The sequence below is a fragment of the Python bivittatus genome, unplaced genomic scaffold (assembly GCF_059951505.1).
Source record: "Python bivittatus isolate LINGU-HERP-01145 unplaced genomic scaffold, Pbiv_v1 ctg000800_np1212, whole genome shotgun sequence".
Lineage (NCBI taxonomy): Eukaryota > Metazoa > Chordata > Lepidosauria > Squamata > Pythonidae > Python > Python bivittatus.
Window position 1 is genome coordinate 786,742 of NW_028277105.1, and position 15,552 is coordinate 802,293.

Here is a 15,552-nt window from a genome sequence, read left to right on the forward strand (position 1 = left end):
TTAAAGATTACAGCTTGCCTTTCCTCCAGGATCTCAAGGCAGCAACTCAAAACTGATAGGAGGTAAACAAGCACATAGTGTGGGCTAGTGTGTCCTCAAGGAGGCGTCAGTTGTAAGACATGATTGATAAAGTTGCAAATGGTAGTCATGTGATTGCAGGGTTCTTGGCAACCAATCGTAAGTGTGAACAGTTTGCCAAGCATCCAGATTGTTGTCATGTGACCGCGAGGGTGCTGCAACAGCCATAACTTCGTGGACTGGTCATAAGTCCCTTAGTTCAGCACCATTGTGACTTTGAACGGTCGCTGAACAAATGGTCTTAAGTCAAGAAGACCATGCTTTGCCATCCCTATCACTACAAGGTAAGTCCTAATATAGGCTCTCAGTTGTGCTCAGTTGACTTTACACTTTGTCTTCCTCCAGCGGCGCTCAAGGTGTCTCATGTTCCAAGCTGCCATGAGGGTCTCTGTCAAACCACATGCCAAAGCTTCAGGAAAAACCGCAAGCTCCCTCTGAAACTGCACTAGGTCCATCAGGCACCTGGGCCAGGCTCCTTGAATAGGCCCTGCCTCCATGCAGTGAGGAACCGCTGCGGAGAACTCTAGCAGCAAAAGGGAGTGGTCTGTCCATGGCAGGAGACGGATGATGACATCCCCCATAACCAAATCACGACACTGTTCCCCAAGACAAACACCAGATCCAGTGTGTGACTTCCCATGTGAGTTGGGCTGTCTATAAGTCAGGCCAGGTCCAGGGCTGCTATGGACCTCCCATGCGACCTCAGACCCCGGGCCCAGAAAAGGGAGCTTGAAGTCCCCAGAACCAGAAGTCTGGGGAATTCCACCCCCAGTCCAGACCCAAATTCCAGGAGCAAAAGCAGGGATGCTGCTGCACTGCAGGGAAGGAGGTACGTGAGCTCCAATCCCCACTGATCCCCACAGCCCAGCCTCACCAAGAGAGCCTCCCATCCTGTGATATCTGGGATGGGGCCAGACGTTCTGGGAATCCACAGCCAGCCAAGAAGAGCGTGTGTCCAGCACAGAGATGGCCAAGCTCATAGCCCCAAGAACTCTTTGCATACAGTTGAGCCAGAAAGGCAGGATACAAATCTAATAAATAAATAGGGAGACAAACACCTTTGTTCCCTTCCAGGTCTGAGAGGAAGTTGTGCTCTCCCAAAAAGGGCAGGTCAGATCCCTAAGCTTGAGCAGGAAGTGGAAGTCATGGCAGGTGAAGCTTTTGGTGACCTTCAGTTGGTGCATCAGCTGCGGCTCTTTTTGGGTATGTAACACTGGTGACTCATGCCCTTACCACCATGCGACGAGACTGTAGGAATGCAAACCACATTAGGGTATGTTTGAGGACAATCTGGCAGCTGCAGCTGGTTCGAAATATAATGGCTCAGCTGCTGGCGAGGAGAACCACTTCAGCAGCACAACACCAATATGGGGCTGTTCGTTGCAGAGCTTACCAGTGTGGTTCTGGGTCCCATTCCAAATCCTGGCATTGACACGCAAAGCTCTATCTCGCTTACACTCCTCCCAAACACATCTGGAGGAGGAGATCAAAAGAGGCAAGATGGCAAGAGTCCGTCACAATGCGAGCTCTGCCCTTTTTGTATTTGCAGGTCACGCTGCACCCTCCATCTTGCCTCTTGCACACTGTTACATAAGAGAACAAAGAAAAGAAAGAAAAACTAAAAAAGAACAAAACCATATAGTGCATATATTGACAGATCCATGAAGATAGATAACGTTCTACATAAATATTTTAATGAACGGTTCCATATTTCCTTACAAGCATCCATAATTATATTGATGTAAAAGATTGGAGCATAGGAGGACCGAGTGTGTGAGAAAAGCGCAATTATTTGTCTTGGGGCTGCCCAGAGAATCACACTGAGATCTATGCTTTGATTTTGGTGGCTAGCTGCTCCTTGGTGTTCAGATCAGGCCTCACCAACATAATATAGCACTTGGGGAAGAAGATGCAGCCCAACAGCCCAGCACTGGAGGCCAAGATGGAGAAGACCTGCACAGCCACCATGTATTTGCCCTTGGTGCTCAGGTAGGTGGGCACGAAGGAGACCCAAACGCTGCAGAAGACCAGCATGCTGAAGGTGATCAGCTTGGCTTCGTTGAAGGCGCCCGGCAGCCCCCGGGCTAGGAAAGCCACTGTGAAGCAGACAAGAGCCAGGAAGCCCATATAGCCGAGGGCAGAGTAAAACATGACCACAGGCCCTTCATTGCACTGCAGGACAATCTCTTCAGCATGGGAGTGCTGGTCTGTGTCAGGGAAGGGAGGAAAGATCCCCAGCCAGATGCAGCAGATCAGAGCTTGGACAGCAGAGCAAGCAAGAACAAGGGCATTGGCCAAAGTCTTCCCGAGCCACCTCCTCGCCCTGTTCCCTGGCTTCGTGGCCAAGAAGGCCAGCACCACAGTGATGGTTTTGGCCAAGAGGGAAGAGACAGCCACTGAGAAAACAATGCTGAAGGCTGCTTGTCGGAGAAGACAGGTGGCCTTCCTTGGCTGGCCAATGAAGAGGAAGGTGGTGAGAAATGACAGGAGGAGTGAGGTGAGGAGAATGTAGGAGAGATCCCGGTTGTTGGCTTTGACTATTGGAGTTTTGTGGTATTTCATGAAAATTCCTGACACAAAGGCTGTGATTGCTGATAGAAATAGAGCAAAGGAAGCCAGGATGATCCCCAAATATTCTTCATAGGACAAGAAGGTTATATCCTTTGGAAGACAATGATCTTGTTGTTCATTTGGATGCTGCTCTTCCAAGCATCTGGTACAAAGGACCGCATCTGCAAAGAAGGGGAACATCTCCCTTATTCATCCTTTTTTTATAGTAATTTTATTAAAAATTACAATTAAAACAATACAAACTAATACACACTAAAATATAAAAGAATAAAAAGAAAAAATAGATTCAGAAAAGAAAAATAGAAAAAAAAAGAAAAAAAAGAATATAATAAAAAAAAAGAAGAGAAATATATAAAGAAATGACTTCCCCCGTCATCACAACAATAAAAAATTTTAGTAACATATCAGCTTCTTTTAAAATACAACAAATGATCTCTTCTTCCTATATCCCATGTCTTATCTATAAACAAATCCATAAAACCTCATCATTTCAGTCCTGATGTCAGCAAAGGTCCATTAAAGGTTACCAGAGATAACAACATATCTATTTTAAACTTGATCAAAGAAACCAACTTTATATTTCTTCCTTTTATTTCTAACCATCTTGATCTTTAGTCCCTTCAAATAATGTCCTGGAACTTGATTTCTTTTCCTTTTTTCTTTGTCCCTTTTCACAGCTTTAACAAGCCTCTCTTGTAAGTCCAGTTTGAGAAAATTATCCAGGTCATTCTCTTGGTTTGTTATTTGTATATCCCTTTTAATTATTAAGACATCAGCTGGTTTCTTTTGTATGACATCTTTTTCCATGCCATTCTTGTAGCCTGTCATTTTTTAAAATAAAAATTGTATTAAGTTTCAAACAAGAATAAAATACACAAAGACATCAAAAGAAAAGTAGAAAAGAAAGTAATAGATAAAGAAATGTGAGGAAGAAAGAAAAAAGGAGGGGAGAAAAGCGAAACAGAAAATAAGAAGAGAAGAACTTTTGACTTTCTTCAGTACAGTTATAAGTAAAATAATACATTAACTTCTTATTCCAGTAATATCAATAAATCACAATATTTCTATAACAAAGACAATTCTAAATACCAAATTTCAAAGTCAAAATTTCATTTCTTTCAGTTACAAGCAAAATTCCCAAAAGTAATTTCTTAATAGAAACAAAGTTAAAGAAATGAATACAGACATATTATCCCAAGGACCTTGCCAACATTTGAAGTATCAGTTGATCTATCGTTATTAAACACCTAGGTCTATTTATTTTCTATAACAATAAAATCCATAAACATTATCATACAATCCCAATCCAAGAATAAATTCCAGTATTAGCAATCCAAAATCATAACTTGTACATTTTAATCTTGGTCCCATAAGTCCACTTTAAATTCCTTTTTATTTATTTATTTATCTATTTATCTATTTATCTATTTATTTATTTATTTATTTTTCAAATTTGTATGCCGCCCATCTCCCCCAATGGGTGACTCTGGGCGGCTCACAATAATAATAAAAAACACAGGACTCTCCAGACATAGTCATAATCTATAAATAGTTAAAAACATATATAAAAATGGCCTAAAAACCTCCTATAATTTGGCCCTAAAAACCTGTAAGATGCTGGGGGGGGGGACAACCCCTCACCCCACCAGCCATCTCCATAGGTGCGGGCCCCCCTCTGGCCCCCAGGCCTTCTGGCAGAGCCAGGATTTGATCTCTTTCCTGAAGGCCGTGAGGGAGGGGGCACACCGCACCTCAGGTGGCAAGATGTTCCATAGGGCGGGCGCTGCAGCAGAAAAGGCTCTCTGCCTAGACCCCACCAATCGAAATTCCTTGACGGGTGGGGTCTGCAATCTGCCCCTTCTGCTGGACCCAGTGGGGCGGGCTGAGATGACCGGGGCGAGGCGGTTCCTCAGATAACCTGGTCCCATGCCATGAAGGGCTTTAAAGGTGATGACCAACACCTTGAATTGGACCCGGAAACAAACTGGCAACCAATGCAGCTCACGCAACAGGGGCGTTATACGTGCCCTCCTAGGGGCATTGAGAACTGTCTGCGCTGCCGCATTCTGTACCAGCTGTAGCTTCCGGATACTCTACAAGGGTAGCCCCATGTAGAACGCATTACAGTAGTCCAACCCGGACTACTTCTTTTCTTCCTTTCATGGAGCTTGACATCTAATCTTTTCTTCAAGTGAAGTCTCAAGTAGTAATTTCTTGTCACTTGGTCCTTTTTTACTATCAAAACATCTTCAAAGGTTTAATAAGTCCTTCCCACACATCCAAAAAGAGAAAAATCTCCAAAAGACCCTTCTGCTTTACGGTCTGGATATTGTCAAAAAAGATTTCTGTTGTAAATTTGGGCTTTATAAAAAACTCATTATCTCCAGGCTCAAAATTACCGAAATCATCCAGCCCTCCATCCAGATCCAGATCTCTTATTCCAGTTTCCTGCTCTGAAGATTGCCTTACTTCACACCATGTAACAGTGTCAATATTCTTATTTTCAATATCCAGTTTTGTTTGCAAATCAATATCGCTATCAAAGCTGTCTAATTTTTTCTCAAAGCCTTCAAATTTAGTTTCTATCACTTATAAAATTTTAGTAGTGAGAACTTCCAGTAAATGTGTAAGTGTCTCTTTAAATTCCCTTTGCTGAACTGCAGCCATAATAAGTCTTGCAGACAGAAAAAAAAGGGGGGGGGGGTAAAAAGCAAGGTCTCAGAATAGTTTTTACAAAGCTCCTTTAATCAGCGTCGCAGCAAAGTAAAAAAAAAAAAACAGCTTTCCCACAGAAATCTTTAACTAGCAATCTCAAGCTTCAATCTCACAAATACAGGTTCAACCAAATTCACTTTTTAAAGTCCAAAAAACAAATTCACTTGCTTCATAAAAACACCCAATAATTCAGCCCTTTGAATCTTTGCTCAGTATATAAATCCCAAAGTCCAAATCAGTTTTTTTTAAAGTAAGCATTGAAAATATGAAAAGTACCAGGAAGATACACTTATCTGTTGCCGAAAAAAAGCCTCTCTTCATCTGAAAGAGTAATAGACCATTTAAAATGTGTCTTAGAAATGGGGAGGTTGGCTTTAGTGTCCTAAATTTTGGCTATGTTACAGCCTCGCACAGGATGGAAAAGCCCCATCTCCCAGCCTCTCACTGCAAGTCAATCACAAAGATTTCTGCTTCAGGGTCTCCTCACAAGAAACGTGAGAGCATCTGGGTTGACTTCGTGGATTCTCCTTTACATCCAGAGAATTCTTCAGGCTACAGAGATCTTGCTCTAGCCCCCACAGCTATGGCGTTGATTCCCAAACAGAGGAATCAGTTAAGCTGCCATTAGTCCCCCACCGGAAGTGTAGCCTGTCACTTTTAAATCTACTTCCAAATCAGTGTCAATCTTGTCAGGTAAACCTTGTTCCTCTTCCATAACATCCTTTAAACACAGTCTATCTATAAAGGCAGACACACTTAAACTTAACTTCTGGGTCCAGTGTTCAAAAATATCCTTCAGTATATCCCACATTACCAATAGAAGCACTGAAGATGTTACCTAGCCGGGTAATGAAACATGTGCAAGAAAACAACCAAGCTCAGAGAACCCCAAGGACTCCACATGTCCAATGTTAAAATATTTTGCTCCATTTTATATTAGTAAGTTGAGTTTGAGTATTCTTCTCCTTTAATTGTAATCTTTACTTCCTTCTAGTTCCCTCTAGTGTCCAATTTTTAAAGTCTTATCTTATGTTTTTCTTAAAGAATTCAAAACAAAAGCCTTTTCCCATGGGAAAGACTCTTTATCAGTAATTCCAAAATCTTATTTCAAATTTATCTAGACCTTAGTCTGTTTGTAAGTTTCAAAAATCAAAGTTTTAATCACCCTTTTGCTGTTTATTCTAGAAAAAAAATGTTTAAGTCCTTCAACTTGTATTTAAAACTTATTTTGCTAATGATGGCAGGAAATTCACCCAGTGCTGTAAAACCTGTTGATGCAAAGTTTCCTAATAGCTGAAAAGCAGTTAACAAGCAATTTCCGAAAGTGATTAGAAAAGGAAATATGTGAACTCAGTGTCCTTAAAGGTGCCGGCTGCAGTTTCAGCAAGATGGCTATTCCCTCGTCTCCCAGAGCTCTCCCAGAGCTCTAAATCCACCAGAGACTGCTGTCTTGCAGCCTCCTCAGAAGGAACAACTGCTGGAGCACATGTGGGTGATCTCAAGTCCTCTCCTTGTTCGGAGAGGAATTATGAAGAGCCGGTCTACTCACCAGCTCTTCCTTCCACCACGGTCATCTGCTCTGCTTTTTGTGGAGCCATCTTTAGTTTGCCTTTTCTTCCCCGGAAGCCCAGCCTTTGAATAAGTACTTTCTAATATGATCCAAAATACCAGGAAACCGGTGCCACCCATGGATAAGCCAACCTTCAAAATTTTCATATGTTTACACAATTGCTTATGGGAGGACGGCACATTTTTCATGGCATTTGATTTCAGAAAGCAACATTGATTTCAGAAAGTTACAAATGGACCCAGTGTCCAGAGAAATTTGAAATAAGATTTTAATTTTAAGAGAGTCTGTTTCTATGGATAGACTGAGTTTAAAAGACGTTATGGAAGAAGAATAGGTTTTACATGATAGGACTGAGACGGATTTGAAAGTGGATTTAAAAATGAGAGGCTATAAGAATGACATGGAAAAATATGGTACACTGGACATTCAAAAGAAACTGGCTGATGTCCTAATAATTAAAAGGGATATACAAATAACAAACCAAGCGAATGACCTGGATAATTTTCCTATATTGCATTTACAAAACAAGCTTGTTAAAGCTTTGAAGATTGTTCTGAGAACGGACAAAGAAAAATGAAAAGAAATCAAGTTCCAGGACATTATTTGAAGGGACTAAAGATCAAGATTGTTAAAAGTAAAATGAAGGAATATAAAGTTGATTTCTTTGATCAAGGTTAAAATAGATATGTTGTTACCTCTGGTAACTTTTAATGGACTTCTGCTGGCTTGGAAATTCTGGGAGTTGAAGTCCACCCATCTTAAAGTTGCCAGGCTTGAAAAACACTGCTGTAATGAGTCGCAGGCAGGTGCTGCATTTCTGTTCCCATGCATTCCCCTGCTTCTCTTTGAATCCAGTTGCAGAGTCCTAATAGGCATCTGTTAGGTTCATGTTCTTAGCAAGGAGCAACGGCTGCATGCAGATTGCTGACAGCCTGCCTCATTACACAACACCCAGGACCATTTCCCCACTTCCTTTATTGTTGTTTATGTTAGGAAGCAAATTGTGAATTTTAAAAATGGAATAAAGACGGGAAGCAAATTTTAAAATATCATTGAGTATCTCCAAATCTTTGGCATCTTCTGCAAGAGCCTGTTTTCCTTCCCCAGCCACTCACCTTCCTGAGTGGAGATGGCTCCCTTCGCACAAGGAAGACAATCATAGCAGCAAACCGGACGTCCTCTCTGAACCACCTTGAAGAATCCAGGACGGCATCTTTCCACACATCTGGAAGGAGGCAGGGTCTAAGCAGCAAATCAAGAAAACATGTGCTCATTTACCATCAGTAGGAAGAAGACTGTTGCTGGTGGGTGGTAAAAATGTAATGGAGCAAGGACTTCCATAAATATATTTATTTTCTTAATTCAAATGTTGAAAACTGACTCATCCATGAAATCTATTGCACTTTACATTAACTCAAATGGCCATCTCGACAGCAAAACTGAGAAGAGATCAGAAAATCTAGAGAATTTCAGAGAGAGTCTTAATGTAATTATATTGCAGGAGAAAGGAAAGGGAGTGATATGGAGTGACTTCTCTTCCCCACCTGATTGAACCATTTGGGCCACACCATGGCCTCCTGGTCAATGTTGAATTGGGGCTCTGAGGAACCCTGCCTTGCTAAGCTCCCAAATTTGACACTGGCGACAGAATTATTAGGAAACTTCACCCAATTCACAATGTCCAAATCAGCTGCTAGTTCACCATTCTCGTCCAAATAGATTCCATCTAAGGAAGTGTTGTAAAACTGAGAGTCTTGTAAGAGAGGGTGAAGCTAGAATGACATAGAAGAGATCTGCATTTAGTAAAGTTGGACAGTGAACCTCTCTTGAGCAGTCCCACAAACTCCAAAATAGCTTGTTTTATTAACCTTGTTTACAGAAGTTAAGAATTATAGATTTTGAACTACAGTTTCCTATATTACAAAGTCAGTGGTCTCGGGTCTTCAGAAATGGGATCCATGTGCTTCTACCAGCAAGTTTCAATAATCCTGTGTCTCTCTTCAGGGAATAGAAGCTAGTCCCCCACCTGATATATGTTGGAAATGTTTGTGGCACAATGAACCCATTCTTTCAGCCACCCCACACTTCCAAGCATATTTTCTCCCCGATGGAGGGAGTGGCTAATCTGGCCTTCCAGAAGACACTTAAGAAATACTCTATACTGCCTTGAGCTATTGAGAAATCAATCAATAAAGCCCCTCCCCATTAGAGCTGACATTTTCTGAGTTTCAAAGGTTCTGGGATTGCCTTTGCACTGCACACCTTCAGTGGGAATCCATGCAAAGGAAAAGGGGATACCTGCCATGGCTGCAGAATTTGAAATTCTGGTCTCCCTCCACCATCTTTCCTTCTCCTCTTGGATCGGGAAGAATAAGCTGTGTCTAAGGCCCGTGCCAGGGCCCAGACAGTGTGGTAGATGTGGGAGCTGTCTAGGGACACGGTTCTTTCAACCTCTTCTTGGGGAAGGATCCCCACCTCCTCTTTCTTGGTGCATCTTGTCCAGCCTTTCACAGTGGAGAAAGCCTTGGAGTAGGAGCAATGAAATGCTTTGTGTATAAAATGATGCAGAGAAGTAAAAAAGGAGAGGAAATCACCACATTTTATATTTTTCTTTTTCTCGATAAGGAAAGAAAAAATACCACCAATATTTTTATGTGATATGACACTATACATCAAGTCAAGTGTGAGGTCCCACAAAGCTGTTGTGACACAGACCTTCCCTGTGGGTGGTGTTGATTCCATAATATATGATGTTATTTGCAGGATGGAGATTTCAATCAATTTTTCTATTACCAGTATTCCATCTGCGAAGAAACCAGGTTCTGAAAAATAAACAAATACATTGACTTCTTTCCAGTTCTGTACTGAGGCAGCATCTATCTTCAGATCTTCTGTATTCATCCCTGATAAGGTTTGTGAGAAAACAACACAAATCCCGTTCCTGAAAAGCATCGGCACCAGTGTTCCTATGAAACTCTCCCCATTGTCAGTGTCTGGACCAAAGAGGCCTACTGATGTCCATTGGAAATGCAGGAGCAACTTCAGGATCCCCAAGTATTGGACGCCTTCTTTGGGGACCGTGGTGTAGAAGAAGGGGAACTGTGTTTTATCGCCCAGAACATGGGAAACAAAAGAATAACTGACCTGGCAAAGAGAAGAAGAAATTGGTGATTGGTTTAGTTTCAGGACAGTATTTGCTACAGTTTTGCTTCCAAACTCCTATTCATCTGAATGTTATTTTGGATCTTCTGATCTATTCTGTTCACATCGGTTGCCCTATTCACATTAATGACTGTTAAGACTACTTTCAAGCCACTTGACTTCTGAAATCCTTTGGAAATCACCCAAGATTTTGAGCAATATGATCCTTGGATATCCTAGAAAGCTCTCCTTGTACCATATCTTGCTGGATCCTCCATTAATGAGATGTGATCACCAGAGATCAAAAACTGTCATGTCATGGATGTGTCATATCACCATCTCATCTTCCTCTGTCTCTAGCATTTGCTTGGAATTGACTGGATCTTCATTGGCATTTCTATCATATCATCTGTGATTTCCTTCACATTGTGCTTGTTTTTCAACAATACTCTTATTTTGGACTGTACAAAAACACTAGCTTGGTACCCCTTAATGCTGACTAGCCAGATTCGAGCTAATTAGATTGTTCCCATTATAAGTCTTTGAAGTGGAATTAAAGAAAAGACTCTCTCACCTGGGGCATTTTGTAGTTGCCCAAAAGGGTGGAAATCTGGACAGAGATGTCAGATTCAGCCCCTTCTAGGATAGCTAGGAGGTTATTCTGTCTTCCTCCACACTTGTAGTTTGGGACATTTGCCTGTCCGGGAGACAGCAGATCTACCAACGCTTCAGATGTGATTCGTGCATCAAAATAATTGTCATGAATGTTGTAGCCCAGGGTGAGGTTGGGTAAGAGCCGGGGATCCTGGTTGATCTCATGGACGGCAAACAAGAAGGACAGGATTTTCCAGTACTTTGTGGTTGCTCTCCTGCAAATAGGCACACACGTGTATACATACATATGTAATAATTCACACAATCTTGCACTTAGGAAAGTCACGCATTCAGTCCTTCATTCTTTGACTCTCTTAATTTCTCCAGAAGATACAAATCTTTAATTTCTAGAAGATGCTAAATCTGATCTGAGCGGGTTAAGTGTAGATGTTAAGGTGTGAGGCTAGAAACCGAGAGACCAACCATGAATTGTAGTTCCACTTTAGGCACAAAGCCAGCTGAGTGATCTTGGGCCAGTCACTCTCTCTCTGCCCTAGGAAGGAGGCAACGGCAAACCGCTTCTGAAATCTTGCCAAGGAAACTGCAGGGCTGGTCCAGGCAGTCGCCAGGAGTCAAGACTGACTTGAGGGCACAACAACAAGAACAAACAACCCTGTTCTAGATTTAGAGGCACTTAATAGTTGGTGTGGTGGGAGAGTTGATTTGAAGTCTTTTCTAACCACTGGATTCTATTCTGAGGATGTCTAAATCATTTTTCCTGCCCTTTGTATTTTATACTCCTCAGCCTTAACCTAGAGGTTCTGTGCCTTTTTTTTTTATTGCTGTCTTGGGGATGTTTTTGGTTTCATTGGAAGTCAGTTCTTAAGGGTTTTATTATATTTTCAGGCAATGAAAGCATTGTAAAGCTCATTTGCAATCATGCCCACATATTAGTTGAGATGAACATTTTCTCTCTATTTTGAGTTTCTAACACCCCAGATGTACATATCCATATATCTCGCCACAGCGTCTCCTAGGACAACTTAGCATCTCATTCAGAGCAGATTTTCACCATAGATTCGGCTGCAGGGGCAGGGTGGGTTCCCCTGCTAGAGTTGTGTTGATGCAGTGGGTTCAAGGTTTATTTTCCCTTGTGGGCCAGAATCAGACTCAGTGTCACAAAGACAGGGAGAATCTTTGTACCTGATTAAAAAGCTCCGAATGGAGACACATCTGCCTCATGGCTGTCAACATATAAAAGGCAGGAGCATTAGGAAAGGGAGAAGGAGGAGGTTTTAGGCATTCCTAGGGTTATTTTTGTGTGGCGTGCACTGGCAATACTGTGTGTATCCAGAAGGAAGAATTTGCAGTAGGAGACCCAACAGGAGCAGGACCTGAGAGCGTAACTCCTTCAGCCAGCTGGCTGGTCCTAGTTCTGTCCCGGGAGCAAGACAGAACAGGTCCAAGTGGGTTTCCTTCACAAATGCGGTCTTCCCTGCTTATTCAACTGCTCCTCCCAGGATTGGAGGGAGATTCAGAGAAAAGGGATGGAGCACATCCAGTCCTATTCTGGTGACTTAAAGACAACTGGAAGTTCTTTACTGAAGTTAAAGGATTAGCAAAATATCTTGCATTATGGAGGCTAGAAGCTGCAGGCAGAAATGACGTGGTTGGCATTGGGGGGTGCCTTAGTTTTGATCCAGCCCAAACCTCTGTCTCCAATGACCCAGACAACAGCGATTGGTCAAAGGGACAGTTCTTCCTCACTAGGGGACGCCTTCACCTTTTGGAGCCAGCAATAGCCAGAGGGGGAGATGTTCTCTTACCAGGAAACTCTGTCAGTCGGAGGCTTCTTGAAAGTGAAGGGTACAAGCGTAGCAGTTGTTGCGGAAGCAATTCCAGTAATGAGGTAGTCCCCAGGCTTGAAATAATTCAATGGATCTGTCTCATCCCTTTCTAGAGTTAAGGGGCATTTCGCCTTCAGCTTCCCGCAGCCTCTCAGGGGAAACAGGAGCAGCAGGAGAAAGAGCAGAACCATTGCAGAGTCAGGGGCCTCTGAAAGAATTAGAGGAGCCGTTCAAGGAGCTCTTCTGAGATCACAATTGCTTTTGTGGCTTTCCTACCAGAGATGGAGGTTAGAGCTTCATAAGGAATTCAGCTGAAAGAGCTCAAGCTTTATAGCACAACGTTGGCTCTGCCCTAAATCTCATCCCAACCTCTCAGTAATACTAAAGGCGTTTATGTCTCTTCGCTTCCAAGCTCTGATGCAAGGTATCACCTGTACTGCTCCTGAATCTGATGTTTGTGTCAGTGAACCCCAGAGTGAACTTCGGAAAGTTCCCTGGAAGGTGGATTGGGAGGCAACTAATAAATCAATGTGATTTTGATAATTGTACCTCTGTCCTTTCCCCAAGCTTCTCCTGTGATTTCATGAACCAGGGAATGGGAAAGAAAAACATTTTTGGAGAACCCTTTGATAAAGTTCCAGAGCTGTTTGGAAACTGCTGGGCCCAACTTTCCCCAGTGAAACAGTTTTGTCAGAGCCATGATCCAAACTCACAGCTTGCCTTTCCTCCAGGATCTCAAGGCAGCAACTCAAAACTGATAGGAAGTAAACAAGCAGATAGTGTGGGCTAGTGTGTCCTCGAGGAGGCGTCAGTTGTAAGATATGATTGCTAAATGAAACCAATATCTTTTTCTCCACCTCATTGTGAGTCCATATCAAGGCAGCAAAGAGGGTTTTATTCATTCGTTCATTCAATTTATGCTCCTACTCATCGCATATAAGTGACACTGGGCAGTGAAGAGAAATCAAAACAGCAACATAATCATAATCATAAATAACAACACCTAATAAAAACCAGAAAGCCAGGCTTCCTGGCTTCACCAGATCATCTTCAAGGTACAGAACCTGTAAAATGTCCCCTCTGCCCATCCTGATGGAGCTGCTAGAGACAGTTGGAGAAAGGTGGTCTTCACATATCTGGCCAATGCCACGTAGGTGACAACCAGCCCCTTGAATTGCACCTGGAGGCCTCTTGTGCACTAGCGTAGCTCACAAAGGAAAAGTGTAACATGGACATACTTTGGCACATCCAGAATTGCTCACGTTGCTGCATTCTGGACCAACTACAGGTTCAGAAGGTTCTTGAAGGGCAGCCCCAAGAAGAGCACATTGCAGACCCCCAAATTGCCTACTGGGTCTCTCTGGGATGGTGCAACCCAAGCCACACGGAAGGTGGAAAATCACTGCATCCAGGGATCCCAAAGCTCAAAGGTGCTCTGTCTTGCCAAAGGTGAGCGAAAACCAGGATAAGGTCTTCATGGCATCACTTGGCTGACCCCAGCTGGAGGTGTGCCACTGAGTGTCATCCATATACTGATAATACCTCACTCAGCCATCAGATGGCTTTACCAGTGGCTTCATGTAAAATCAGAGTGGGCACAGTACGGAGCCCTGGGGCACCCCACAAAGAGGTGGATATGGGCTTGACCTCTCCACACCCCAAGACCAAATTAAACCAATCTTAGAGAAAGGAGAAGAACCAGTACCAGACTCTGCCCACAACACCCAGAGAAAGTCCTGAAGGATGCCTTGATTAATGGTATAGAAAGCCATTGAGAGGTTAAGAGAAGCAAGAATGCACACCTCACCTCCATCCCTCTCCTGTCAGAGATCAAACACAAGTGTGATCAATACCCCCTTAGTCCCATACCCAAGGCTGAGAAACAAGTGAAAGGGATTCAGTTAATCCATTTCCTCTGGCGCTATCTGAAGCTGCAATGGTTTCCTCAGAACCGGATGGACTACTGACTCTTTAAGTGTCAACAGGGCCATCCCCTCTCTCAAGGATGCATTCACCGCCCCCAGAGCCCATCCTCATGTCACTTTCTGGGAAGCCTCAGCTAGCCAAGAGCAGCATAGGTCTATCAATTGTTTCAAATTGTGGGACCTCACAATTTGATGTTTTTCAACAATACTGTTGAAATACATATCTGTTGGAAAAAATCAATTGTGAGGTCCCACAAAGCTGTTGTGACATAGATCTTCCCTGTGGGTGCTATAGATTCCACAACAGATGATTTTATGTACAATATCAACGTTTCAATTAGCATGTCTATTAGTCCCATTCCATCTATGAAGAAACCAGCTTCTGAAAAATAAACAAACACATTGACTTCTTTCCACTTCTCTGGTGAGGCAAATTTCATGTCCACATATCCTATATTCATCCCTGAGATCATTTCTGGGAAAACAACACAAATCCCGTTCCTGAAAAGCATTGGCACCAATGTTCCTATGAAACTCTCCCCATTGTCAGTGTCTGGACCAAAGAGGCCTACTGATGTCCATTGGAAATGCAGGAGCAACTTCAGGATCCCCAAGTATTGGACGCCTTCTTTGGGGACCATGGTGTAGAAGAAGGGGAACTGTGTTTTATCGCCCAGAACATGGGAAACAAAAGAATAACTGACCTGGCAAAGAGAAGAAGAAATTGGTGATTGGTTAAGTTTCAGGACAGTATTTGCTACAGTTTTGCTTCCAAACTCCTGTTCATCTAAATGTTATTTTGGATCCTCTGATCTATTCTGTTCACATCGGTTGCCCGTCTCACATTAATGACTGTTAAGACTACTTTCAAGCCACTTGACTTCTGAAATCCTTTGGAAATCACCCAGGATTTTGAGCAATATGATCCTTGGATATCCTAGAAAGCTCTCCTTGTACCATATTTTGCTGGATCCTCCATTAATCCATCTTAGTATCAAGTATCAATTGAGCCTGAATCTCTGCCACCATTGGCCCATATAACCAAGACTGATCAAAAGGGATACTTCTTCCTTATTTGGGGACACCTACAACTTTTGGAAACAGCAGTAGC

At 42.7% G+C, this 15,552-nt stretch overlaps 1 protein-coding gene across 1 annotated transcript; it reads right to left on the reverse strand.

Moving 5' to 3' along the window:
• Positions 1-1,905: 1,905 nt before the first annotated feature.
• Positions 1,906-12,707, reverse strand: LOC148214081 (vomeronasal type-2 receptor 26-like). Its single transcript, XM_088128635.1, has 4 exons — positions 12,496-12,707; positions 10,650-10,944; positions 8,050-8,176; positions 1,906-2,810 (listed from the first exon to the last, which is right to left on the reverse strand). Exons 1-4 carry the CDS (start codon positions 12,705-12,707, stop codon positions 1,906-1,908), a joined length of 1,539 nt encoding a protein of 512 aa, XP_087984761.1.
• Positions 12,708-15,552: the final 2,845 nt, after the last annotated feature.

What these genes read in the sequence shown, in the direction of transcription:
- LOC148214081 (XM_088128635.1), bottom strand. Translation starts at nt 12,707, where the DNA reads ATGGTTCTGCTCTTTCTCCTGCTGCTCCTGTTTCCCCTGAGAGGCTGC. An exon ending in GCAACTACAAAATGCCCCAG is followed by an intron (nt 8,177 to 10,649) that starts GTGAGAGAGTCT and finishes TTTGCTGCTTAG; the next exon opens with ACCCTGCCTCCTTCCAGATG. An exon ending in AGCCATCTCCACTCAGGAAG is followed by an intron (nt 2,811 to 8,049) that starts GTGAGTGGCTGG and finishes CCTTCTTTGCAG; the next exon opens with ATGCGGTCCTTTGTACCAGA.